Below are 26,289 nucleotides of genomic sequence, written 5' to 3' on the forward strand. Positions count from 1 at the left end.
GGGGCAGGCGGAGGGGATCCGCCCACCCAGGACAGGGATGTCCCAACGGCGGCGTGATCAAAGATGGTGTTTTGCGTGTGGACGATGCTGGTTGGCCTCGGTAAGTTGTCTGAATTCGGTGTTGGATGAGACGTTGCCCCACCAGGGACAGGTGGAGGTGTTCCACCCATCCAAGGCAGGGATGACCCAGGAGACAACCACCAGCACAAAACGCCAATCCCGATCTCTTCTCTGCGGATGAGCTGGTTAAGATTTTCGTCGACATGACCAGCGCTCTTCGTCAGTGCCGCAGCAAGCCCGAACAGATCCAAGTGCTCGGTAAGTTTATTATTCAGTATGGTGTCTAAACCGATAACTGTCGTCACATGGAACGCATGCTCTGTAAAGGCAAAAAGACTCGAGCTTGCTGACTTCCTCCGCAAGCATAGTATCGACGTGGGCCTCCTAACAGAGACCCATCTTAAATCCGGTGACAGCTTTTGGTTGCCTGATCACCACATTATCCGGCTTGATCGTATCGACTTCAGGGGGGGGTGGTGTTGCGATCATCATCAAGAAAGGAATCAAGTTCTGCACGCTACCGCATATTCGCACTTCTATCATCGAGGCCCTTAGTGTGGAGGTGGAATCACCATTACTGCCCTCGTCAGTATGCTGCCAGTAATGGATTGGACATCCAATTCAAGCATGATCTGACCACCATCACTCGCACGAGCTCACGATTCGTCATTGGGGGCGATTTAAATGCCCAACACGAAGCATGGTGGAACTATCAGCGGCATCAGAACGGACATCTGCTCTTCGACCACTCGCAGCATGGGCTGTATACAGTGGAATTCCCTGTTGAACCGACATTCATCTCTCCGGCGGGAAACCCTTCCACGTTGGACTTTTTTCTATCGAACATTGGACTATCCAAACCGATGGCAATCAACGATCTCAGTTAACGGCGCCGGTGGTGTAGTGGTAAGCGTGATTACCTCTCACCCCAGCAGGCCTGGGTTCAATCCCAGTCGGCGCCGCGGGGATGTTCTGAGGCATAACATCTCTGATCACGCCTTCCTTCGGATGGGAAGTAAAGCCGTTGGTCCCCGGTTAATGAGTTGATGGGTCGATAGGTAGGGTCCAGGTGTGGGAGCTGCCTTCCTGGCACGTCGGTAGCATTGGTGCTCAGCACGGAAAACAAGATCGACGGAAAAAAAACAAACCAAAGGAAAAAAAAACGATCTCAGTTCCGACCACCAACCGGTGGTGGCTGAAGTCGGCACCCACGTGGCACCTGCTCAAAGCCTGCGCAAAGATTACCATCATGTCAACTGGGTGCAGTTTGGGCATGTGGTTGACAGAAACATCGATGAAAATCCGCCGCTTGACACCGTAGAGGACATCGACCGGGCACTTGAAGGACTCCACCAGGCCATATCCGTGGCTGACGAGACGTGTGTTCGACATGTTCCTGTGAGGGGTAAGTTTGTTGCCATTGATTCCCACACCCAATTACTGATTCGCTTGAGAAATGTGCGTAGACGCCAGTTTCAGAGGACTGGAGATCTAGCGAGGAAACGTGAAATGGCCGATCTGAACAGGCAGATGCTTCCAGAATGGACTCAATCCGAAATGAAAGTTTCGGGCGTGTTGTCCTGAATCTGGATGACCGCTCCCGTCCATTCTGGAAGGTAGCCAAGGTGCTGAAAACTCATCCCAAACCCGTTCCACCTCTCAGAGTCGGAAATGATGACAATCGGCTCATAACCCCACAAGAGAAAGCAAATGCGATTGGCAATCATATTGCTGCATCGCATTTGCTTGGCTCAACTATCCAAAGTCCGCTCGAAAACCAGGTGACGCAATGCGTCCAAAATGTAGATTACTCCCCTTGTGCCGTGCCTCCGGAGGATAGAATTACGGTAGAACAGATTTGCTCAGCGCTGAAATGCACCAAGAACATGAAGGCTCCCGGGTTTGACGGTATATTCAACTTGATCTTGGAGAGACTCAGCATGAAAGTGCAGTCTCTTCTAACCGCAATCTTCAACAGGTGTTTGGAACTGCACTACTTTCCAAGCATCTGGAAAGTAGCAAAAATCATACCGATCCGCAAACCCGGTAAAGATCCAGCATTGCCGTCAAGCTACAGACCGATCAGCCTCCTCTCAGCGCTGAGCAAATTGTTCGAGAAACTCATTCTCAATAGATTGCTCAAGTTTGTGGAGGAAAACAATATTCTCCTACCGGAACAGTTTGGGTTCAGGAAGGGGCACTCCACCACCCATCAGCTAGTACGGGTGATGAACAACATTCGAAGTAACAAGGCTGTATCCAAGTCCACAGCCATGGCCTTGCTAGACGTCGAAAAGGCGTTTGACAATGTCTGGCATGACGGGCTTATATGCAAGCTTTGCAATTTCAATTTACCGTTGCATTTGGTCAAAATTACCCGTAACTACCTTCAGCAAAGGTCGTTCAAGGTATCGTTGAATGGTTGTCTCTCCGACAAATTTTCCATCCCGGCAGGCATTCCACAAGGCAGTTTGTTGGGCCCCTTGCTCTACAGCTCGTATACTTCTGACATTCCTCCCCTCGGAGACGGTTGCGTGTTCTTCCTGTTCACAGATGATACCGCGATATCAGTCAAGGGCAGAATGCCTCGCGAAATTACAAACAAATTACAACGATGCCTTGACACCTTTGCTGACTATGCAAAAACTTGGAAAATCAAAATCAATGCCTCCAAAACCCAAACTATCATGTTCCTGCATAGGCAATCACCCAAACTGATACCGGCATCTTCTTGCACAGTAGTCATGGATGGCACAAGCGTTGAGTGGTCTGCTGAAGTTACGTACCTTGGAATGGTATTCGATGAGAAGCTCCTGTTCCGCTCGCATATAGAAAAGACGTTAGTTAAGCGTTCAAGCTTAGTTAGGTGTCTGTATCCGCTGATTTGCCGCAGATCCCGCCTCTCAAGGGTGAACAAACTGGCCGTCTACAAACAAATCATAGCACCTGCGATGCTCTACGCAGCTCCGGTGTGGGAATCATGTGCACAGACTCACAGGAACAAAATCCAGGTCGCTCAGAATAGAGTGCTGAGGATGGTACTTGATCGTCCTTTCGACACTAGAATAACAAATTTACACGAAGAGGCAGGCATTGCCAAAATAGATTCTATAATAAACGAAATTAAGACTAAATTTGCACAAAAATGTAATGTATCAGAACATGCTTTGATAAGAAATTTGTATATAGTAGGTTAGGTGCATATAGTAGTTGTAGGTTAGTTGAAGTTGTAAATAGTAGTTATAAGTAGTTTCCCTTTTCCAATTTAAACCAATCCCACCAAGGTGGTATTTCTTAAAAATAGGCCTGATAGGACTAGAAACTTTAAATAATAATTAAAAATTTCAAATGAACTAAAGTTGAAAAGACGCATCTGTGTCACTTGTTAATTCATACATGTAAAACCACACAAATACCAGAAATAAAGATCATTTAAAGTAAAAAAAAAAAAAAAAGTTCATTACTATCGGATGCTACAATGTACAGAAGTTTGGTCGGCGCGCTTCTTTATATAGCGGTGTGCTCAAGACCGGATGTTGCGACATGCGTTGCGATACTTGGCGGAAAGGTGAGTGCGCCAACAGAAGCGGACTATGTCGCGGCCAAAAGAGTGATCCGTTACCTGAATACTACGAAGGACTGGGGGTTGAATTTTAATACCGATGAGGGTCTAATTGGCCATTCCGATGCCGATTGGGCTAGCGATATTGAAACACGCAAGTCTACAACTGGTTTCGCCTTCCACTATGCAGGCGGAGCAGTTTCTTGGGTTAGCCGAAGACAGAATTGTGTCACGCTTTCATCAATGGAGTCGGAATATGTATCACTGAGTGAAGCAAGCCAGGAGCTGGTATGGTTGTTGAGTCTGTTTAAAGATCTTGGTGTGCAACAAGGTGGTCCGGTAACTATTCGTGAGGACAACCAAAGTTGTATCAAGTTTGTCGGTACAGAAAGGGCTACTCGTCTATCCAAGCATGTCTAAACAAGGCAATACTACATAAAGCAGCTATTCGAAGACAAGGTGCTGGATCTAGAGTACTGTTCAACGGGAAATATGGTGGCTGATATTTTGACTAAGCCATTAGGTATCATCAAGCACCATAAGCTGGCTGGAATGCTAGGTCTATCATCGTGAGCAAAACATGTTCGTTGAAGAGGAGTGTGATAACGGCGCCGGTGGTGTAGAGGTAAGCGTGATTACCTCTGACCCCAGCAGGCCTGGGTTCAATCCCAGTCGGCGCCGCCGAGATGTTCTGAGGCATAACATCTCTGATCACGCCTTCCTTCGGATGGGACGTAAAGCCGTTGGTCCCCGGTTCATGAGTTGATGAGTCGATAGGTAGGGTCTAGGTGTGGGAGCTGCCTTCCTGGCACGTCGGTAGCATTGGTGCTCAGCACGGAAAACAAGATCGACGGAAAAACAAACCGAAGGAAAAAAAAAAAAAGATAAAAAGAGGAGTGTTAAAGGTGCAACGATGGTCCTAATAACGTATCAGTTGATAATATGTGTACCAGTCTATAGCTGTCTACAAGCCACTGAGCAAGTTGCGCCATTTTATTCAATAAATCCAATTTACTGTTTTATATCAAACTCTTGGCCTTTCATTTCACTGGAACCTCATTCCAAGAATGATAACTGTTAAAAATTCGAATACTTTATCATTTCTCGTGTTTCTAGGAATTCATCCAAAAAAAGGTATAGGTTAATGAAGTTGCCCAAACATATTCAAATAACCGACGCTGTAAGGAAAAATCGCACAAATTCTTAAAACCGAGATATCTTACGATACCCTCGAAGGATGATTTTGATTTTCACAGATTGTTCAGTACAAAACGACTAGAATAGCTAGGTAGAAGGTTCGATGTTTTGTGTAGAGTTTCTCTTGATGTCTTTTGTTATCTGCCCTTATCACTTGTAATCATTTGTGTTAGTGGAGAGAAGAGAGCATTTTTACAGTCTGTCCCGAACACAGACTCTATAGGGCAAGCTAGGTAAGGAGGGTGAATAAACTGCCAACTAGGCTTTTGACCACCGCACGATACGGTCGTTTCTGTGTAGTCCACGCGTTTAATTTATAGTTCGTCCGAGTGATCCGAATTCCCCCGTTTTCTGTGGCCATATTCCACGCCGCGTGTGCAGCTTATCGAAGAGCGAACACAGATAATATGTAGAATAACCAACTCTATCAACTGAAATACACAGAACTAATGGACATTTTATATTTGGTCACAGCCAAACTGTGTAAAAGTTTTCTGAAATCCTTACCTTTTAGCAACCAACTTCCGCACCTTCTGCTTCCAAACAAACAGAAAGAAGATCATAACTCCCAGCAGACAGTTGCAAATGTCAGTGACGTAGAAGAGCCAAATGTTGTTTTCCATAGCCCAGGACACTATTTCGAACGTCCACGTGACACCCATCACGATGAACAGTCTCAGGTACAGCGTGAACCGATAGCGATCTTTCTCGAACCGACTGTGCCGTCCGGAATCATTTCTCAGTACAGCTTCCGTAGCTCTCTGCACTCGAATGATTCGGATTGCGGTGACTATGAAGAAGTACAAATTCATGGCTACCAGTATCAGCAGCGGAAGGTACAGATATAGGAATTGGATCAGCTTTTCATCTGAAAATCGAATGGTAAAACAAATCAATATGATCCCACACAAATCTGCTGCCAAAACCAACTTACTGATAAACGAGCAATTATTTAATCCAAAGCCAGGTCTTAGATCTTCATTGAGTATTTCTGTGTTTTCGAAAACGGCTACCATGGACACTAATATCAGCGGGCAACCCCAGGCATAGAGTGAGTAGTACAGGAATCGCTTTTTCTCATTTTTGATCAACACGCCACTGCTGAAGGTCCAGAAAATGTCAAAGCACATCACATTCAACCAGAAGAAACTGACCATCACAAAAAAGTAGAACAAATATGCTCGAACTACACACGGGACAATCGAAGTATCGAAGTGCGTCATCAGCATCACAATATACACGCAGGTTAGTGCAAGCACGTAGCATATGAGCGATTTGCCGTGGATATTTCGGAGCTCCGGGATGCATGCGTAGATCAGCAGCGTCGCCACCAGGAAGGGGATGGAAATTATCAGACCTGAAATTAAATAGTAATTGAAATATAGTTAAATGTGTTTCCCTAGCAAACGAAAACCAAACGCGAAAATCGTCATAACCGGTGCAACCTTATCCTATAAAGTTGGGATGATAACTTGAGTAAGTGAAAATAACCCTCTTTCATTGGACGGGTTGGGTCAGACAAATTGTGTTCATTGTTATATCTACGAAGTAATAAAAAGGAGAACAGAAATGTAAGCGAGTGCATGTGAACACAATTTTACGGAGTCTAGGAGTATTCTAAAGCTGGGTTTAGACAGGGCGAGTCACTTGATCAAGTCAGTTGAATTCACTACATACATTTCACTACATATATTATATAAATTATACATTGCATGATATACTATTACTATTAGCTTAATATTTCAGTTTACCCAAGCAAGTCATCGAAATTAATATGAAGCTGAGGAAGCAGAGGAAATAACATTTAATAATATTATTTGTATATAATTATTAAGCAGGTTATTTCTCGTCATGTAAGTTATTCATCACAATTTTGAGCATTATTGTTAGTATCATTCGAGCAAAATATATTTAATTGCTTAATATAGCCAATATATTTCAGTGCTGCATTCACGTGCCATTGTGAGCTGAGGAAGTATAGAGCTGCTTATATGTAAAATACTTCTTCATTGCAGTAGCAACTATATTATCCATATAAATGTATTTCATTGTGTCATATGTTAATGTTCGGATATATTTCATTTCTCCATTGCATATATTTTTATTATATAAATAAATACTGGGTTGGGAGGGAGCATCAGGATATCATTTGACCTGGGACTGGACGATGGAGTGGTATGACAACCGGAGTCTAGGAGGGAATAAACACTATCATTTTCTTTATCCTACCGATTCGATTGTGATGGTGTGAATTCTACTCCAACAGTTTCAGGGCGATTGACGCGCCCTTCTTAACAAACCATCCAGTAGGAAGCTTAATAAGTATTGCGAATTGTGTTATTCGATTTGTTGGAGCGTATTGTTGGAAGGAGATTCTTAAATTCCCGTGGATTTCGCGTAAGTGTCTCTGCTTACGGGTCCGCCCTTCCGTTTTTGGCCCTTCATACAGCGATATTGTGAATTCAGATCGGTAGCTCAAATTGATCTTGCTATTAAGTGGAGCTGCATACAAGACAAGTCTTGAAGGGATGGTGGCTACCTTACATACATACATACAATCTCGGTTCGCCACCTTCACCTTCTTAAACGTCGACAATCCGGCTCGTTTCATGGCCCGCTGCACAGTAGTATGGGAGACATTGAGCTTGCCAGCGACGTCCCGGATGGAGAGGTTAGGATTCCGCTTATATTTCACCGCCACCTTCTTTGTCGTTGCTGCCACGTTCGGATTACGATTGTCGCTGCTCTCAGGCTTTCTGGCGGTCGACAGACGCTCTCGAAGATTTTTAAAACGTTTATCACGATCGATTTGGCCACATCTAGCAATTTTGCCAACTTGGCGTGTGAGAACGTCGGATTTTTTGCTGCGCGAACAAAATTTTGACACGCTGCTCCTCTTGCTTGGACTTCATTTTGAAAACTGGAGAGCAAACGGTGAAAACTCATCATAGCAACCATTGTATATACACTCAACTTCCAAATGCAGCATTTCTGGATGTTTATGCATTTTAAACAGAAATACACCAATTTGAAGTTGAATAATTTTTGTGCGTTCCAGAGTTTAGGCTCAAATCAATGTGAATGAACGAACACAAACATTGGATACAAACTCGAAAAACTTTGCTCGGAATTAATGATATCTTTTTCGATTCTCGAAATTGTACTCACCACATACCACAGAGGGGATCGGGGGAATCCCTGCCTTAACATCAACCAATTTATTCATTAAAACACCATCGTCTTGCCCAAAACAGGTTTAGATTGTCTTCTCATGCTGAGTGTGCTTTTGCTAGGATTTTATATTCCAAGTAGCCAGATTTAGTCGTCAGTGCGTGTCCAGCTTGCAAGCTCAATAGAAACTCTAGGAGTGTTACAAAGATACCAAAATGGAGGATGACACTGCAGGTTGGTTTGAAATTTACTTGGACAAACAAACACCGCATAATATTCATTTTTCAGTTATAAGCATCTGTACTGTGCTACCAATTATAGTGCTGGCCATTTATTTGATAGTACCAAACCTTCGCAATTTGCATGGATGCAAAGTTTGTTTCGTGATGGTTGGCAGCATTTTAATGTTCATTGGCTTGCTAGTAGACAGCGATAAGAAATTCTTTGGTGCTATACTCAGCATGGTGTGGATGAATTTGATGTGCTTTGATTGCTATATGTCGTCTCGATATTCCAACGATGAAGATGCAGATGAAGCTGGGAGAAATAGGTTTTTCCTGAGTTGCGTTTATGGCTGGGGAATTTCAGGAGCAATATACTTGCTTTTCGTAATTTATGAACGATATGAAATTTTGCTTGGAGTTATGATATTGCTTCCAGTTGTTAGTATAGTATTCTTGGGTTTGGCAAGTAGCAAAAGTATTCTACCAGGCAAATATAGAAAATGGTTTTTTTTTGCGATTTTAATGTGCATCACTTTAACAATTCAGTACACTGTAGGGATAGTCATAGTTTTCTTTTTCGATGGATCTATTGATATTTTGTTCCCAGTGATGTCACTTATAATGTTTATTATATGCGTTAGCAAATCAGAGGTCAGAGAGTACTTTTCAAAAAATTTATGTAAGTAAAATGTCAGATTCAATGGTCAAGGTTAGCTTAGCTCATCTGAAGATTACTGAAAACTATGTTGAAGTTCAACAACCTCTTTGCAATATTCTATTTTCGGTATCTAATACACTAACATCAAATCGGTTCAATGATATAAATAGTGTGAATAAAATCTTAAAACAAACACTACTGTTTGAATTGGATAACCAGATTTCGCTCCTGGAGTTTCTTTAACAACTAATCGACTAAGCCCTGTTCTTTAACTTTACGGAATTATTTGCTCCCAATGGATCAAAAACTGCCAGTCTTCAATTCGTCCTGTTTCAATGTTCATCGACGATAAGTAGGCAATAGAAATGATGTATAATTGCAAAAGCAATATTTATTTACTAGTATGGGTTAATCACGAACAAAACCTATGATGGAAGTCATCTTAAAATAAACAGCATTAGAAAATAAAGGCAACCAGTACTAAAAAGGTCAAAACCTAACAAAAATCACTACTACAGATTAGACTTACGTGGCAATTAGCAAATAAATAACCTGAAACTAAAATGGGTTTGAACGTGTTTTTCTTTAGTACCTTACTATCCCTTCAACGCATCTCCGCCGTCATCGCCAATGGTATGCGTGTTTACATTTAGCAACATGTGTCATAATAATACTGCTGATTCGGTTATTTCACCAACAGTTCAATCGTAAATGTTACAAATTTAAGAAAAGATAATGCAATAAAAAAAAAGAATAAAATGTGAAAAATTAATATTAAGAATAACGATTAAGTCTAAACACTTGGTTTTGAAAACATTCGAAACACGTTTGATGAAATCTTTAAAACTAATCGACATTGAATTTAAAAAAAAACACTCCAATGTAAAACATATTATCTAAACAAACAAGCTTCGAAACACCATTGTTCTACTTCGTCTATTTAACAGACTCAAGTGTCACGAGAATTACTTGCACTTGTGCTTGAAATACGAAACTTCAAGACATTGAATATTATGAGATCTTCGACAAACTATATTAAAGTAAATGTGAATCTGCAGCATTTGATGCATTTGATAGTAAAGCTGATTGTCATGTCTTAAAAACGAGAACGTTAATTTCCGTTGTTGTTGTTATTCCAAAAATAAAATATTTTAAATGCATTTTAATAACGCTTTCTTATCGCAAACCTCCGTTAAAATTCTTAAAAAAAAACTCAGGGAATTTCGCATCTACTTGCATCTACTTGCAATATGTCCCCCTTCCGATTGAGAAAATGCAGCGAATTGGGAATCTCCTTTTTTACATCCACATATAGACCTCACACATCTGAAAGCTTTACATCACCGTATTTCCCTAGAACCAATGCTAGATCGCTATCCGGGACTCCTGGTGTTAGGTCGTAAACTCTTACGTACTGAACGGTGTCCCCAGCAGGCGACATTAGAGTGTTTCAGCGTTATATGGAAAAAAGTCAAAGCCTGGAATTTCAAACGCTACCCTCTGGAATGGTAGTTTTGGGGGTCAGAAACACCCTGCCAAAATTTGAAGTGATTTGGTTCACGGGAACCCCTCGCTCAAACGGCTTGAAGTTTGTATGGGGAAAATCGACACATTCGCGGCTCTAGGTGGCGCTGTAGTGGGTTGATTTTCTTCGTGTACAAAATGTAGCACCTTTGGAGTATTGGGAACATCTTGGCTCAAGACCGGATGTGAATCCGAGTTACCCCCGAAAAGTTATTAGCGTTTCAAACGAACACCACTTGCTTTACTTCTGGGGAGGGCCTAACGCGCTTGTGCAGTTTTTATTTTTACGAACAGGTATACGAATAGCAATGTTTGCATAGGTATAACTTTTTTGTTTAACAATGAAATTGGTTGAAATTTTCACTGTGAGTAGAAAAATGTTCGAAATTATGGTCTACTAAAAATTGGAACAGATTGGCCAAGTGGTTCCGGTTTTATTCCGGGTTTCCGAGAGGCCATCGGGGGGAGAAAAGGTACCAGTCGTCTAGAACAAGGTGGTGCTGGAAATCCACAGCAACAGGCATCTATGGGTAGTGCTGATTAATATTTTAACAAAATCAACCCATAACCTGGTTCTAACTACTGAGCGTCCACCAGAAGGCCTTCCGATGACCCGGATCAACCTTAATCTGGTTTATTATGTATTTTTTTTATCAAAGTAGGCCTTGATTATTCTCTGCAACTATATGAAATGTAGTAAATTAATGATTTTAGATACATAAGCGATTCAATGGCTTCAAGTGGTCACCAGATGACCCACCGGAAGATCCGGAACATCGGTAAAATTGGTTGCTACGTAAATTTCATCAAAGTATGCCTTGAATTTTCATTGCAACTGTATATAATGTAGTAAAATTATGATTTTTTATATATTAGCTGTTCACTGGCTCCAAGTGGCTCGCCGAAAGATCCGGAACATCCGTAAAATGTATTGCTGTGTAAATTTGATTAAAGTAGGCCTTGATTTTGATCTGCAACTACGTGAAATGTAGTAAAATGGTGATTTTTGTTATATTAGCTGTTCAATTGTTCCGAGTGGTCACGGCATAACCCGCTGGAAGATCCGGAAAATCTGACAATTTATTGCTGCGTAAATTTGATCAAAGTAGGCCTTGCTTTTTCTCTGCAACTATATGGAATGTGGTAAAATGGTGATTTTTTATATATTAGCTGTTCATTGTAACATCAGTAAAATTAATTGCTTCGTATGAGGACAGCTCCGGCGTAGTGGTTTAGCAAGTGTGTAGGCGTGTAAGTCACACAAACATCGCATGTATTTTAATCGATTGGCAAACTGGTTGACACACATTTCCATCATCAAATAAAATGTTTCAGGATATTAAAAAAAAATCAGTATCTCTGAGCCACGCATCCAACGAAGCCTTAAGTTATCCCCTTTCTTTTCATGGTAGTGTTCAAATGTAATTTCGGGGAAACATTTTAACACTACCCTTAAACTAAATGGGATAGTGTAAGATTTTGTTTGGTAAGTGTTTTAGTGATACCGTAAGCGGAGGTGACATTGGGCCAAAAAATCAAAAAAATTCGTTCCCTACCTAACAACGTTCACATTTTAGCAAGGAAAACAATGTCAAGCATGTTAATATATTCATCAATGATATATTTACGAATGTCATGGAAATAATTGATTGAAATTGAAAGCTCATTTTACTAAAAATTAATTAAACAATAGACCAATGTAAAACCTTATGGCGCCTGACATTGGGCCAACACATAAATTTAATTAAAATATCTTAAAATATCTTAAAATATGTAAATTTATCGTAGCTATTAGGAGTACACTTGGTTATGATCACAATGTACTTCGTATGTATGGTCAGGGTTACTTCCACTCACTTGCTATAAAAAAATGTTTTTCGGAATTATGAAATCATGATATAGTATAATGCTAATTAGTACTTGTAAGTTACAAGAAGAGATCATTAGGTATATGTTTGACACATAAAATCTGTCAAAATTGCTTTCAGTGCGTCACAATCAGCGATTTTACGACTCGTGAGCGCTCACTCTGAGTGAACACTCACGAATCATAAGATCGCTAATTGTGACGCTCTCAAAGCAAAATTGACAGGTTTTATGAGTCAAACACATACTTTACTACCTCTTCTTGTTACTTACAAGTACAACATAGCATTATTGCATCTAATGATTGCATAATTCCGAATAATATTTTTTTATAGCAAGTGAGTGGAAGCAACCCTGTGTATGGTCAAAGATCGCTTGTAGCCTTCGTCTATTTTCATAAAAGTGTGTTCAAACATTTGTTTGCCTGTGGACATTTTAAAAAATCTACTACTATTTATGACACTTTACTTTACAGCACAAATTAAATAAAACAACTAGTTAATGTTATCTACACTTTACTCCAGAAGCTCAAAAAACATATACTAGACATCATTTTCTGTATATTTAAGATATCCAAAACAAGTCTCAAAATTGAGTTTTACAATCAGGTTTTTTTTAACTAGTTCGTTTATTTACTAGGCTCAGTCGTGTGTGACACTTTGCGGAGCCAAAATAAGTAATGTTTGATTTACATTTTAAATAGCAGTATTTCTATGTTAGTATTGGGTACCAATTACTCGTGGCGGGCTCGAGGTTAATAGGTAACAATTTCAATTGGAAGGATATAGGTAGGAAACTGGTTTCTGAAGCCTCCTTCAGATACTACTCTCGGACGGTTGACCAAATCCTGGCTGGGCAGGGGCAAGTAGCACAGGAACAGGAGGATAATAAGACTGGGACACAATAGCGGGAAATTGTTTGGAAAGGAGGGGATAGTCACATCAAACTCCAACATCAGACAAACAAAGGAATTCGTAGATCGCTTGCATGTAGGGAAGATCACGTGTTCCCAATACATCTCTTACTTCACGGAAGGGTTGTCTACCTCGGGCCACTAGGGTATCCAATAGTTGTGCTCTGGAGGCGTCATTACCCGGGCAATACCAAACTGCGTGATCGATGTCATCATAACCGGTTCTGCACCTACATATATTGCTGTCAACGAGGTTTATTCTATAGAGATGTGCGTCTAGCGAGTAGTGGTTGGACATAAGTCTTGACATCACTCGAATGAATCCCCGACTTACATCCAGACCTTTAAACCACGCTCTCGAAGAAACATTTGGAATAATGGAATGTAACCACCGCCCAAGAGAATTATTTGTCCAATCGTTTTGCCAACTTAAAAGAGAACTCTGACGTACTGGTGGGAAAAATTCATCATGTGAAATTCTTCTATCATAAATCTCGCCTTGTTGTGCGCCCACCTTTGCGAGAGAGTCTGCCTTCTCATTGCCTGGGATTGAGCAATGTGAGGGGAGGCATACAAAGGTAATCATATATGATCTTTCGACCAGCAAACTCATCTGCTCCCTTACCTTTGAAAGGAAATAAGATGAGTGCCTACCTTGTTTCATCGACCGAATAGCCTCAATCGAACTGAGACTATCCGAGAAGATGAAGTAATGGTCTATGGGCATATCGGAAATCATCCCCAATGCGAAGTTGATTGCTGCTAGCTCAGCAACATAAACGGAACAAGGTTCCTGAAGTTTCCGAAAGGCGGTTGAGTATTAATTGAAGACGCCGAAGCCAGTGGATCCATCAATGCGTGATCCATCAGTGAAAAATCTTCTATTGCAATTGACTTGTTGGTACTTTTCAGCAAAAATGCGGGGAATTGAGATAGGTCGAAGTTGATCTGGAACTCCTTGAATAGCCTGTTTCATGGAGAGATCATAGTCAATGGGGGAACTGTAGTTAGTAAAGCATACACGAGAGGGGTTATAGCAGGGAAGGCTAATATCCGATGACATATAATTAAGATAGATTCGCACGAATCTAGATTGGATGCTCAATTCGAGCATTTCTTCGAAGTTTTCGATCACAAGGTTGTTACTGACACTACATTTAATCAATATTCTTAATGAGAGCTCCCAGAAACGGTTGTGCAGGGGTTTTATGCCCGCTAGGACCTCTAGGCTCATATTGTGTGTTGAATGCATACAGCCAAGGGCAATACGTAAACAACGATATTGAATACGTTCCAATTTGATTAGTTAGCTTTTTCTTGCCGAGTGGAAGCAAAAAGAGCCATACTCAAGAACTGAAAGAACAGTCGTTTTATATAGTTTAATGAGGTCTTCCGGGTGAGCACCCCACCATGTCCCAGAAATTGATCGTAGAAAGTTGATCCTTTGTTGACACTTTTGTTTCAAATACGTAATATGGGTACCCCAAGTGCATTTTGAATCAAACCAGACTCCAAGGTATTTGAAGGTTAAAGATTGGGTAATGTCTCTGCCCAAAAGATTTAGATGCAGTTGGGCTGGAAACCGCTTCCTTGTAAACACTACCAATTCAGTTTTTTGCAGTGAAAACTCGATCCCTAAATTTCTTGCCCAGAAAGACAGATTATTTAGGGAATTTTGCAATGGTCTTTGATTTGATTTTTGGTCAAGATTTTTTTTCTCATGGAAACCACGGCATCGTCTGCAAGCTGTCTAAGCGTGCATAGATTATCTAAGCAGTTATCAATATCTTTGACATAGAAATTATAAAGTAAGGGACTTAAACATGAACCTTGGGGTAAGCCCATGTAGCTAATTCTAGAAGTTGTCAGTTGACCTAGATTGAAGGTCATTTGTTTTTCTGACAGCAAATTATACAAGAAATTATTCAAAATACCGGGTAATCCACTACTGTGCAAATTGTCTGACAGTATGTCTATGGAAACCGAATAAAATGCGCCCTTAATATCCAAAAAGACTGAAGCCAATTGCTCCTTGTGCGCAAAGGCCAGTTGAATATCAGATGAAAGCATCGTAATGTAATGTGTATTAGTCCCACTAAGCATAATTTCCCAAGCAATACACTTCCGTCTCTAAAGGTTGAGGCAACCTCATTGTAACCCGAATAAATCACATAGGAGTTGCCGTTTGCGACAAGTGTGCTGCTACACTCTAAGGTAAATTAAATCAAAAAAGCTTAAAAAGTATGCAGTTTCCCGCTTCACCTTATTGAGTCCGAGCCGTGATTACTTCGGCAGTAGTAATGCATGATTAAATTCGAAATAATCTTTCCAGTATTAAATTTTATTCTTTTTCAATACTGATATATAATCTAAAAATATTAAAATTCAATCAAAAATTATTAAAATAGAATCAAAAATGATTAAAATTTATTCAAAAAAAGATAATCTACAATCTAATCAACCATGATTAAACTGGGATTAATATCAGATGCTTATTTTTGAGAAAGAGAGGATTAATTTTTAGTCATTCGATATGATTAAACTGAGTTTAATTTCAAATTGATTAAATTTCAAGCAAAATGGGAATAGTTCAATTTATCAGTGTAGGGTTACGTTTATTCAGGTAAACACATAAATGAGGGTAAGAGCTTCGCTAGTACATACGAGGAGGAGGGAATAAATGATAAAACTTATACCTACACATACCAACACAATATAACTTATACCTAAGATGATGGATATTTCGTAGTCTGAATCGTGGGTACTGGGTTCACGGTTATTGTGTGTGACTTAGCTTCTTTGGCTCATCCTACATAGGGTCGCGGATGGTTTGTTGGGTGTCGTCTTTCAAGGAATGAAGACTCCAAGGGTTCCGTGTATGGGGTACCGGCTCGATGAGTCTTAGAGAGTGCCCGCCGACGGAAACTAAACTCATCGGTTAGGATTCCAATAAACGGTGGTAATCCCCCTGGACCTAACTGGGCCTTAACCTCAAAAACTTACTAACTAATAACTTCTGAACCAGTTAATTTGGATACTGGTTACACACTACACCAGTTTAGCAGGTACCTCGCATTGTGTTGATGCTGCTGCTTCGAACCTTCGTGTTCTTACGACCACAGTACTTGAAAGCATAGTGAACTTACTGTTTACTTTCGCCGTTTTCCGTCCACTGTTTCTTTACCACTACTTGAGCTTCATGGTGTTTCTGCCCGAGCAGTGTATTTCGACGCTACTGCTGCGGGTTATTACTCTGGCTGCGGGAAGGATGCTGCCCGTGATGACAATGCTACTTAACCACTACCACTGCTTAATGGCGAATACTCCCATGTATGATAACTTTGACTCTGTCACTCCAGATTTGTAGTCCGTTCACCGAGAGAAATGCGTGACGACGAAAGAAATGGCCCTGTATAAGCATAGCGAGTAGCTTCCAGCTATGACTAAATTAAATCGTTTTGGTTACCTCATATAAAGGCCTTTTTCTGATTGGAATGCATCTAGGTGTCTGTCAGATTCACCCATTCCGATGGGAGCTACAAGACAAATTATAATTAGAACATTTTCTCCCAGCAGAATTATTCATATTTCTACCTTCGAAAATGTTTGTAGGACTCGTTGTGGAATTGTTCTCCAATTCGGCGGGTAAGGTATGGCTTAGAACTGTGCTGAAAACAACACTCAATTAGTCAGGTTTCCGTTAAGTGTGCTGGTGACATTACCTCTCCAGGCTTTGATTCTGGGGGCGTAGATCATTATAACTTCTCCGATGAGCGGCAGGACAAAATTGGGTGTCCTGGCAGCTAGCTCTTTTGGTTTCTTCGGAATTCATGGAATCTACGAAATAGCCGTTCTTATTTATGAGTTCCGAGGTGATAAAAAGCTGCTGTTCGGTATTGTGCTGTCGCTCCTGACATTTCACAGTCGGCGGGGGGTTTGTTGGGAGTATGTACCAAGAAACTTTTTCCAGGTTATTCTATCAATGATTTAAACCAGCGGCATCACGTTGTGTGGCAAGTACTACCAAGGCGAAAATAGTTCCTGCGCCACCGATGCCGATTACATGACCGGTTTCCAGGTCTACTTGAAACATGCTTTTGTATGAAATAGTCCCTTCAACCACAATATTTGCCCACTTCCAGATAGTATACATAAAATAAAGTCCCCGGAAGAAATAAGCAAAATGAGTTGCTGAGTGAAATACGGCCTCAAAGGTTTTATTGCAGATAAAATAGTCCTTTGGTTTGTTTTTTTCCGTCGATCTTGTTTTCCGTGCTAAGCACCAATGCTACCGACGTGCCAGGGAGGCAGCTCCCACACCTGGACCCTACCTATCGACCCATCAACTCATGAACCGGGGACCAACGGCTTTACTTCCCATCCGAAGGAAGGCGTGATCAGAGATGTTATGCCTCAGAACATCCCGGCGGCGCCGACTGGTATTCAACCCAGGCCTGCTGGGGTGAGAGGTAATCACGCTTACCACTACACCACCGGCGCCGTTATAAGATAAAATAGTCAACAAACAAGTAACGATTACAAGAAGCAATTTAATATAGCTGTTTTAAGGAGTCAAATTTAAACAATTTTTAACTCCAAGAGCATACCCGAGCAAAAAGGAAAGCAAAAGTAATATATTTATGAAATTATGAGTTTATTTTTCCAGTGTACTCTGAGTTTTGTTTAGCACTCACACTGCTATTTATTGTGCAAGATAAATGTTATGTTTACATTGTTTTAATGTAGTCCGTGAACTTGTTGGAAACGTGCGGCGATGTTGTTCAACAGCTTTCAACATAAATTGCAGGTGTATGCTGATATGTTAAACCCTATGCTTACCACATTTTTTTCACTGTTTTGAAATGTTGAATTTAATTTGAAGAAAGCTAAGATGAAGATTTACTCATGAATGAACTTTGACAGGAGGCAGTTAACTAACGACTGTAAGAAGCAACATCAATAGCATCGTTTTACTACATTTTACAAGGCCTACTTTGATCATATTTACGCAGCAATAAATTTTACGGATGTTCCGTATTTTCTGGACCATCTGGTGATAACTCGAAGCCAATGACCAGCGAATATCTAAAAAAATTACCATTTTACTACATTCCATTTAGTTGCAGGGAACAAGCAAGGCCTGCTTTGATAAAATTTACACATAAATCAATTTTACGGATGTTCCGGATCTTCTCACGGACCATCTGGTGACTACTCAGAGCCATTGAACAGCTAATGTATCTGAAATCACCATTTTACTACGCTCCACATAGTTGCAGAGTAAAATCAAGGCCTACTTTGATCAAATTTACGCAGCAATAAATTTGTCAGATTTTCCGGATCTTCCAGCGGGTTATGTCGTGACCACTCGGAACAATTGAACAGCTAATATAACAAAAATCACCATTTTACTACATTTCACGTAGTTGCAGAGCAAAATCAAGGCCTACTTTAATCAAATTTACACAGCAATACATTTTACGGATGTTCCGGATCTTTCGGCGAGCCACTTGGAGCCAGTGGAGCTAATATATAAAAAATCATAAATTTACTACATTATATACAGTTGCAATGAAAAATCAAGGCATACTTTGATGAAATTTGCGTAGCAACCAATTTTACGGATGTTCCAAATCTTTCGGTGGGTCATCTGGTGACCATTTGGAGCCAATGACCAGCTAATATTTCAGAAATCACCATTTTACTGTATTCCATATAATTGTGGAGGAAAATCAAGGCCTACTTTGATCAAATTTACACAGCAATCAATTTTACGGATGTTTCGGATCTTCCGGTGGGTCATCTGGTGACCACTTGAAGCCATTGAAACGCTTATGTATCTAAAATCATTAATTTACTACATTTCATATAGTTGCAGAGAATAATCAAAGCCTACTTTGATAAAAAGTACATAATAAACCAGATTAAGGTTGATCCGGGTCATCGGAAGGCCTTCCAGTGGACGCTCAGTATTTAGAACCAGGCTATGGGTTGATTTTGTTAAAATATTAATCAGCACTACCCATAGATGCCTGTTGCTGTGGATTTCCAGCACCACCTTGTTCTAGACGAGTGGTACCTTTTCTCCCCCCGATGGCCTCTCGGAAACCCGGAATAAAACCGGAACCACTTGGCCAATCTGTTCCAATTTTTAGTAGACCATAATTTCGAACATTTTTCTACTCACTGTGAAAATTTCAACCAATTTCATTGTTAAACAAAAAAGTTATACCTATGCAAACATTGCTATTCGTATACCTGTTCGTAAAAATAAAAACTGCACAAGCGCGTTAGGCCCTCCCCAGAAGTAAAGCAAGTGGTGTTCGTTTGAAACGCTAATAACTTTTCGGGGGTAACTCGGATTCACATCCGGTCTTGAGCCAAGATGTTCCCAATACTCCAAAGGTGCTACATTTTGTACACGAAGAAAATCAACCCACTACAGCGCCACCTAGAGCCGCGAATGTGTCGATTTTCCCCATACAAACTTCAAGCCGTTTGAGCGAGGGGTTCCCGTGAACCAAATCACTTCAAATTTTGGCAGGGTGATTCTGACCCCCCAAACTACCATTCCAGAGGGTAGCGTTTGAAATCCCAGATTTGACCTATTTTGAAACACTCTAGGCGACATGTGTACCTCGACTGACTTTCCATCGGTATAATGAAAAACTAATTATTCACGGTTGTTTTTCAAACAATAAAAAGCATCGAATCCTCTGATTTGATCTTGGTTTCCTTCGCTATTCGAAATGTAGCGATCATCTGAGTGGGATCCACATCCAGCGATTTCATAAAATTCGCAATGTTTTCCATTGATGGTTTCCCCGATCCATGTGGGAAGCTAAATCTGATCGTCAGCTTTATTTCCACCGAAATCTCCACTAGTTGCTTGTTTCCAACGGGGTAACGGCCAAAACGAACGAACTTCAACCAATGAGCAGGAACCGCAACAATGAGTTCCTATCGAAAAACAGACTACCGCGTGACTCGCACCTAAAAAAAAACACACAGCTGCTTGTGTCAACAGCTTCGAACGAACTAATATTCCTAAAGCTTGATTGCACTCTTTTAGTGTGTATTAATCATGCAGTAAATAATCCCGATGCAAACCAGTACGTAAATACCACGCATCAGTGCAATCAGTCCACATCGTGCACTCATGTCTTGTGGATCAATTTGCTTTTTGCTGAAGGAAGTGTTACTGCTAGCCAAGGTTGCAAAGACTCATTTCAGCTAAAACAATGTTTTTCTAAATTATGAATTAATTAGATGCCATGATCAAATTTTGAATTGGTAGGATACAAGAAGAGGTTGCAAAGAATGTGTTTGACTGTTTCAAACACACAGTTGGTACTTGAGCGGGTCGGTTTTCATCTCTTTTTGCCAGTGGTGGCGGGGGGGGGGGGGGACACCCCTCACCATCCTTCTCCAAAGGGGGAGTTTGGTAAAGAGAGATGAAAAAACCGATTTGTACCTTCCTTAAAAGTTGTTCTAGCTCGCTATTCTAATATCTATATGCAATCTTCACACTACCGTACTCCAACGGAACTATCAACTCTATGCTTTCATCTACTCCATCTATCGTATAAAAATTACCACTACAGTCTGTTATTTGAAATTAGCTTCTTCAACTATGTAAATCGTTGACTTCACGTAGAAGTAATACTAAAACATATAGTCAAAGTACATAACTCTGGATGGGAGCATACCATCAATTACTGTCAATGGTCGAAAGGTACAGTAGCAGCACCTACCCCACCCGTGTCCCCTCGAGATCGTGAAGTCGACGATGACAGGAGCACATATCGTGGTAGGGGTAAACAATAGTTGCAATTTCCAAACCTACGACTGGATGCCTTCCTTCAAATAACAATTGAAGTGCGGTAAAAATCGGTAGAACTGTTTCAAACACACAGTTGGTACTTGAACGGGTCGGTTTTCATCTCTTTTTGCCAGTGGTGGCGGGGGGGGGGGGGACACCCCTCACCATCCCTCTCCAAAGGGGGAGTTTGGTAAAGAGAGATGAAAAAACCGATTTGTACCTTCCTTAAAAGTTGTCCTAGCTCGCTTGTCTAATATCTATATACAATCTTCACACTGCCGTACTCTAACGGAACTATCAACTCTATGCTTTCATCTACTCCATCTATCGTATAAAAATTACTACTACAGTCTGTTATTTAAAATTAGCATCTTCATACTATGTAAATCGTTGACTTCACGTAGAAGTAATACTAAAAACATATAGTCAAAGTATATTAAACCTGTTTATTTCACTTCATGAGAGTCACAATCAGCGATTTTTCACAAACTCACTCACTCACTCACTCACGCACTCAGCGATCAGCAAATCGCTGATTGTGACTCATAGAAAGCAAAATTTACAGGTTTTATGTTTCCAACGCATACTTTGTAACCTCTTCTTGTAAGTTACAAGTAAAACATGCCATCATACCATCTTTTGGTTTTATTATTCCGAAAAACATTATTTCAGCTGAAATGAGTCTTTGCAACCTTGCTGCTAGCTAAAGTAGAAATATTCAGAGGGAGAGATGGGCGGAGAGAATGTTTTGAGTCAAATGAACTGTCAAAATCTCAGCCAATCGAACATTCCCACTAGAATTTTCCGAGGATTTTTCGTTCTTACTAGATTGAATTTAAGAGTATTGCAATCGAACAGAAATTCAATCACCATTATGTTTCGTGTGCTTCTCAAATTGAACTAGTTTTTGGAATCAAAAACAATATTGTAACTCTATTGATTAATTGACCTTAGTTGGTTAATTGATGGCACCAAAAAATGTGCAAAATATTGCGATGCAATCAATTATTATTCTACACGTAAATCGAATCAAAAATAAAAGTCATCCGAAATGCTAGCTACTAGTAAGGGTTTCAGGATAATTCAGGTACAAATTCCTGCTGCCGAATTGTATTTTGTTTTTCTCGCCCATCTCTCCCTTTGAGTATTTCTATTGTGAACGAGGAACCGAAATATTGTTTATTTTGCCTGTTGGAAGCGATCAATTATAAGGAATTGGCAGCTTCCACCACCATTGAGTGATCTACCGTCATTCGGAAGCTGCTGAAAATTCAAGGATTCAAAAAGAAGAAAGATTCGATACCTGCATCACGATCCAACGGAAGGCGAAGGTTGAAGGACTACAATCCCAAGCGGTACGTATGTATTGATAAATAATATATTTCCATTTTAGATGTTGTCAAAACATGAAACCACCGGATAGTGATCCTCTGTATGCTTTAACATTTCTTGGAATCGACCGACCCCTTCCAGAGAATGATGACAACAGTGTCGGATTGGCCAGTGACATTCAAATAGTCGGCAAGTACTGTGCCAAGTTGCCGAGCGTCACAACTTAACTCCACTCGCTGTGGCCAGGTGCCAAAGCTGTGCAAAACGGGCATACATTCTACTTATTCAACATACGAATGTCCATAAATGCATCACTAAAGGGCGTAGAAAAAGTGGAAGATTATTCTGAGATAGCAAATTAATAATCGAGGAAGGTCCCACCATCATTGTGAATGGCATCATTGCCATAGTTTAAAATTTCAAAACAAATTTACTTGCGCATCTGTTCAGTTTCAGCTGGAATTTTACTCGCATAAAGCATAACAAAAGCAATAATTGGCAGCTATTTATTTCGACCTATGTGTGTGAATTAACAAAAAACCATCATACACAGGTTCTACTTTTGCTCAGAAGAGGCGTTGCCGTTACTGTCTCCGGATTTTTGGAAGAGTTGCCAGTCTTCTTGATTTGTAGCCTTCGATTTTAGCAAACACAGGGCATATATTTTTTGTCCGTCCTCCCCAGGGAAGCATGAGGGTGACATTGCTCATCTCCGGAGACAACAAGACATTAGCGAATGGTTCATGCAGTACCAGCAACCGGTGGAAACTAACGAAAAAAAAAACTACAAGGGACAGCCCTATGGGGTTGTACGCAATGGTGACGTAGGACCAACGATGCCAGATGTACCGATTTCTCGGTATTTATACCGATTTCCGAACTAGATAACCGATATACATACAGATAAGGTTCCTCATAATACCGTGATCGCGCACGGGTGGGATTCCTACGTTGTGTTGATACGAAAAGAAATAAAGCACACCGATTGTTCGGCCGCCCTGCCATGGCGGAGGCATGTGAGACACTGTTTATTGTTTTGTATGAGGTTTTGTAGTCTGTAGTATCGATACAGTGTGTAAGGTAAATGTACATATGTATAACGTTGTACAAACATACCGATTTTTGAGGTTTTATACCAATTTATACCGTTTTTTTTTTAAATATAAAAATCATTATTGTCAGCCCACGCTCGAATCTCGGAGAAAACTATTGTGAGAGACTTGTATCCTTTTGAATATCTCAAATTTTTTGAGCCAATAAAATTTAAAAAAATCATGTTTTACGGATACTCTTTCGATTAATGTTTCAATTTCCTCACCGTTTTTGGCTACACATGAATCAATAAACAGTCGATGGCTCTTTCTGGTAAATCCGGGGGAATCGGGAAATACGTTTTTAAACATTATTTAACTTCCTGAATTTTCTTCCAATTTAACATCGCAGTTTTCGCACTGTGTTTTGGACGGTACCCTGATTGATGGGTATTGAGAAGATTATTGTGATCGACGTATTGACAAATTTGCAGCTTCAACAAACGTTCAAAAACTTTGGATAAAGCGCTTAGAATACTAATCGGACGTAGGTTGTCTATGGCATCACTGGAAGATTTCTTTTTTATGGGAATAATTTTTTACTTTTTCCATCCATCGGGAAATCGGCTGGATAAGATGATGGAATTAAATATGTGAGTAATTGGTTTTATAACTAAAGGGCAAATAGTTTTCAAAAATTTCAATGGAAGCAAATCTAGTCCAACTGCGTTTGATTTTACATGATACTTACCTTACCAATCAGGCTAAGGCCTTGTTGTCCTCTGCTGTCCGAAGAAGTCGTCTCCACTCTACTCGATCCATGGCCACAGTTCGCCAGCCTCGTAGTCTGCGAAGGGTCCGCAGGTCACCTTCTACTTGGTCGATCCACCTTGCCCGCTGCGCGCCTCTTCTTCTTGTTCCTGTTGGGTCGCTTTCTAGAACCATTTTCACTGGGTCGTCGTGCGGCATTCTTACGACGTGCCCAGCCCACCGTAGTCGCCCAATTTTTGCAATGTGGACGATGGATGGTTCTCCCAGCAGCTGGTGCAATTCGTGGTTCATTCGCCTCCTCCACGTTCCGTCATCCATCTGCACTCCACCGTAGATGGTACGCAACACCTTCCGTTCGAAAACACCAAGGGCGCGTTGGTCCTCCACGAGCATAGTCCAGGTCTCGTGGCCGTAAAGGACCACCGGTCTAATCAGCGTCTTGTAGACAGTCAACTTCGTGCGGCGGCGAATTTTATTCGACCGGAGCGTCCTCCGGAGTCCAAAGTAGGCACGATTCCCTGCCATAATGCGTCTTTGAATTTCTCTGCTGGTATCATTTTCGGCGGTCACCAGTGAGCCCAAACACACGAACTCATCGACCACCTCGATTTCGTCACCGTCAATCTGAACTCGGGGTGGGAGGCTAACATTGTCTTCCCTAGAACCTCTTGCTTTCATATATTTTGTCTTTGATGCGTTGATGGCAAGTCCAATCCGTCTAGCTTCAGCCTTCAGTCTGATGTACGTTTCCGTCATCATCTCAAAGTTCCGTGCCATAATGTCAATGTCATCGGCGAAACCAAGGAGCTGGATGGACTTCCTGAATATCGTGCCACTCGTGTCTATCCCAGCTCTTCTGATCACACCTTCTAACGCGATGTTGAACAGCAGACACGAAAGTCCATCACCCTGCCGTAACCCCCTTCGAGATTCAAAGGGACTCGAGAGTGTCCCCGATACTCGAACAACGCACGTCACTCGATCCATCGTCGCCTTGACCAATCGCGTCAGTTTATCCGGAAATCCGTACTCGTGCATAATCTGCCATAGCTGATCTCGATCGATTGTGTCGTATGCGGATTTGAAATCGATGAACAAATGATGTGTGGGCACGTTGTATTCGCGGCATTTCTGCAGAACCTGCCGAATCGCGAAAATTTGGTCCGTGGTAGCGCGGGCACCCATGAATCCCGCCTGGTATTGCCCCACGAACTCTCTTGCATATGGTGACAGACGGCGGCATAGAATTTGGGAGAGTACCTTGTAGGCGGCGCTCAGCAGTGTGATCGCGCGGTAGTTGCAGCAATCCAACTTGTCGCCCTTTTTGTAGATTGGGCATACGACACCTTCCATCCACTCCTCCGGTAATATCTCCTCCTCCCAAATCTTGGCAATTACCCAGTGCAGCGCTCTAGCCAGTGCTTCACCACCGTATTTCAATAGCTCACTTGGTAGTTGATCTACACCAGTTGCTTTGTTGTTCTTCAGCCGACCGATCTCCTCCTCAACTTCTTGAAGATCAGGGGCCGGTAGCCTGTCGTCTTCTGCGCGTGCTCCAAGGTCTGTTGCCGTGCCACCTTCGTTTTCTGCTGCTTCACCGTTGAGGTGCTCGTCATAGTACTGCTTCCACCTCTCAATCACCTCACACTCGTTCGTGAGAAGGTTACCGTCCAAGTCCTTGCACATATCGGCTTGCGGCACGTAGCCTTTGCGCGAACTATTTAGCTTCTCGTAGAACTTCCGTGTGTCGTTTACGCGGTACAGATTTTCCATCGCCTCGCGATCTCGATCTTCCTGCTGACGCTTCTTCCTTCGAAAAACCGAGTTTTGTCTGTTCCGCGCTTGTCTGTATCGCTCCACATTCAATCTCGTGCGGTGTTGCAGCATTCTCGCCCGTGCTGCATTCTTCTCCTCTACTAACAGTTTGCATTCGCCGTCAAACCAGTCATTTCTTCGGTCCGGGATTGCAGTACCTAGTGCCGCTACAGCAGTACTACCTATGGCTGAACGGATGTCCCTCCAGCCATCTTCAAGAGAAGCTGCGCCAAGCTGCTCTTCCGTGGGTAGTGCAACTTCCAGCTGCTGCGCGTAGTCCTGGGCAACTCCGGTGTCCCGTAGTTGCTCAATGTTGGGTCGTGGCGTTCGACTTCGACGTGTG

General features: G+C 41.5%; 1 protein-coding gene across 1 annotated transcript in view; it reads right to left on the reverse strand.

The window, feature by feature from the left end:
- The window catches only part of LOC135700797 (G-protein coupled receptor Mth2-like), an 81,274-nt gene that overhangs the window by 12,217 nt on the left and 42,768 nt on the right, over positions 1 to 26,289 (reverse strand). The window contains exons 3-4 of the mRNA XM_065221479.1: positions 5,754 to 6,176; positions 5,327 to 5,687 (exon numbers count right to left, since the gene is read on the reverse strand). Of these exons, the coding sequence (XP_065077551.1) occupies positions 5,327 to 5,687; positions 5,754 to 6,176 (784 nt within the window). The remainder of the gene's footprint in view (positions 1 to 5,326; positions 5,688 to 5,753; positions 6,177 to 26,289) is intronic.

The sequence above is a fragment of the Ochlerotatus camptorhynchus genome, unplaced genomic scaffold, assembly GCF_037179485.1.
Source record: "Ochlerotatus camptorhynchus isolate MF236.1 unplaced genomic scaffold, CSIRO-AGI_Acam_v1.1 ptg000002l, whole genome shotgun sequence".
In the NCBI taxonomy this organism is placed as follows: domain Eukaryota; kingdom Metazoa; phylum Arthropoda; class Insecta; order Diptera; family Culicidae; genus Ochlerotatus; species Ochlerotatus camptorhynchus.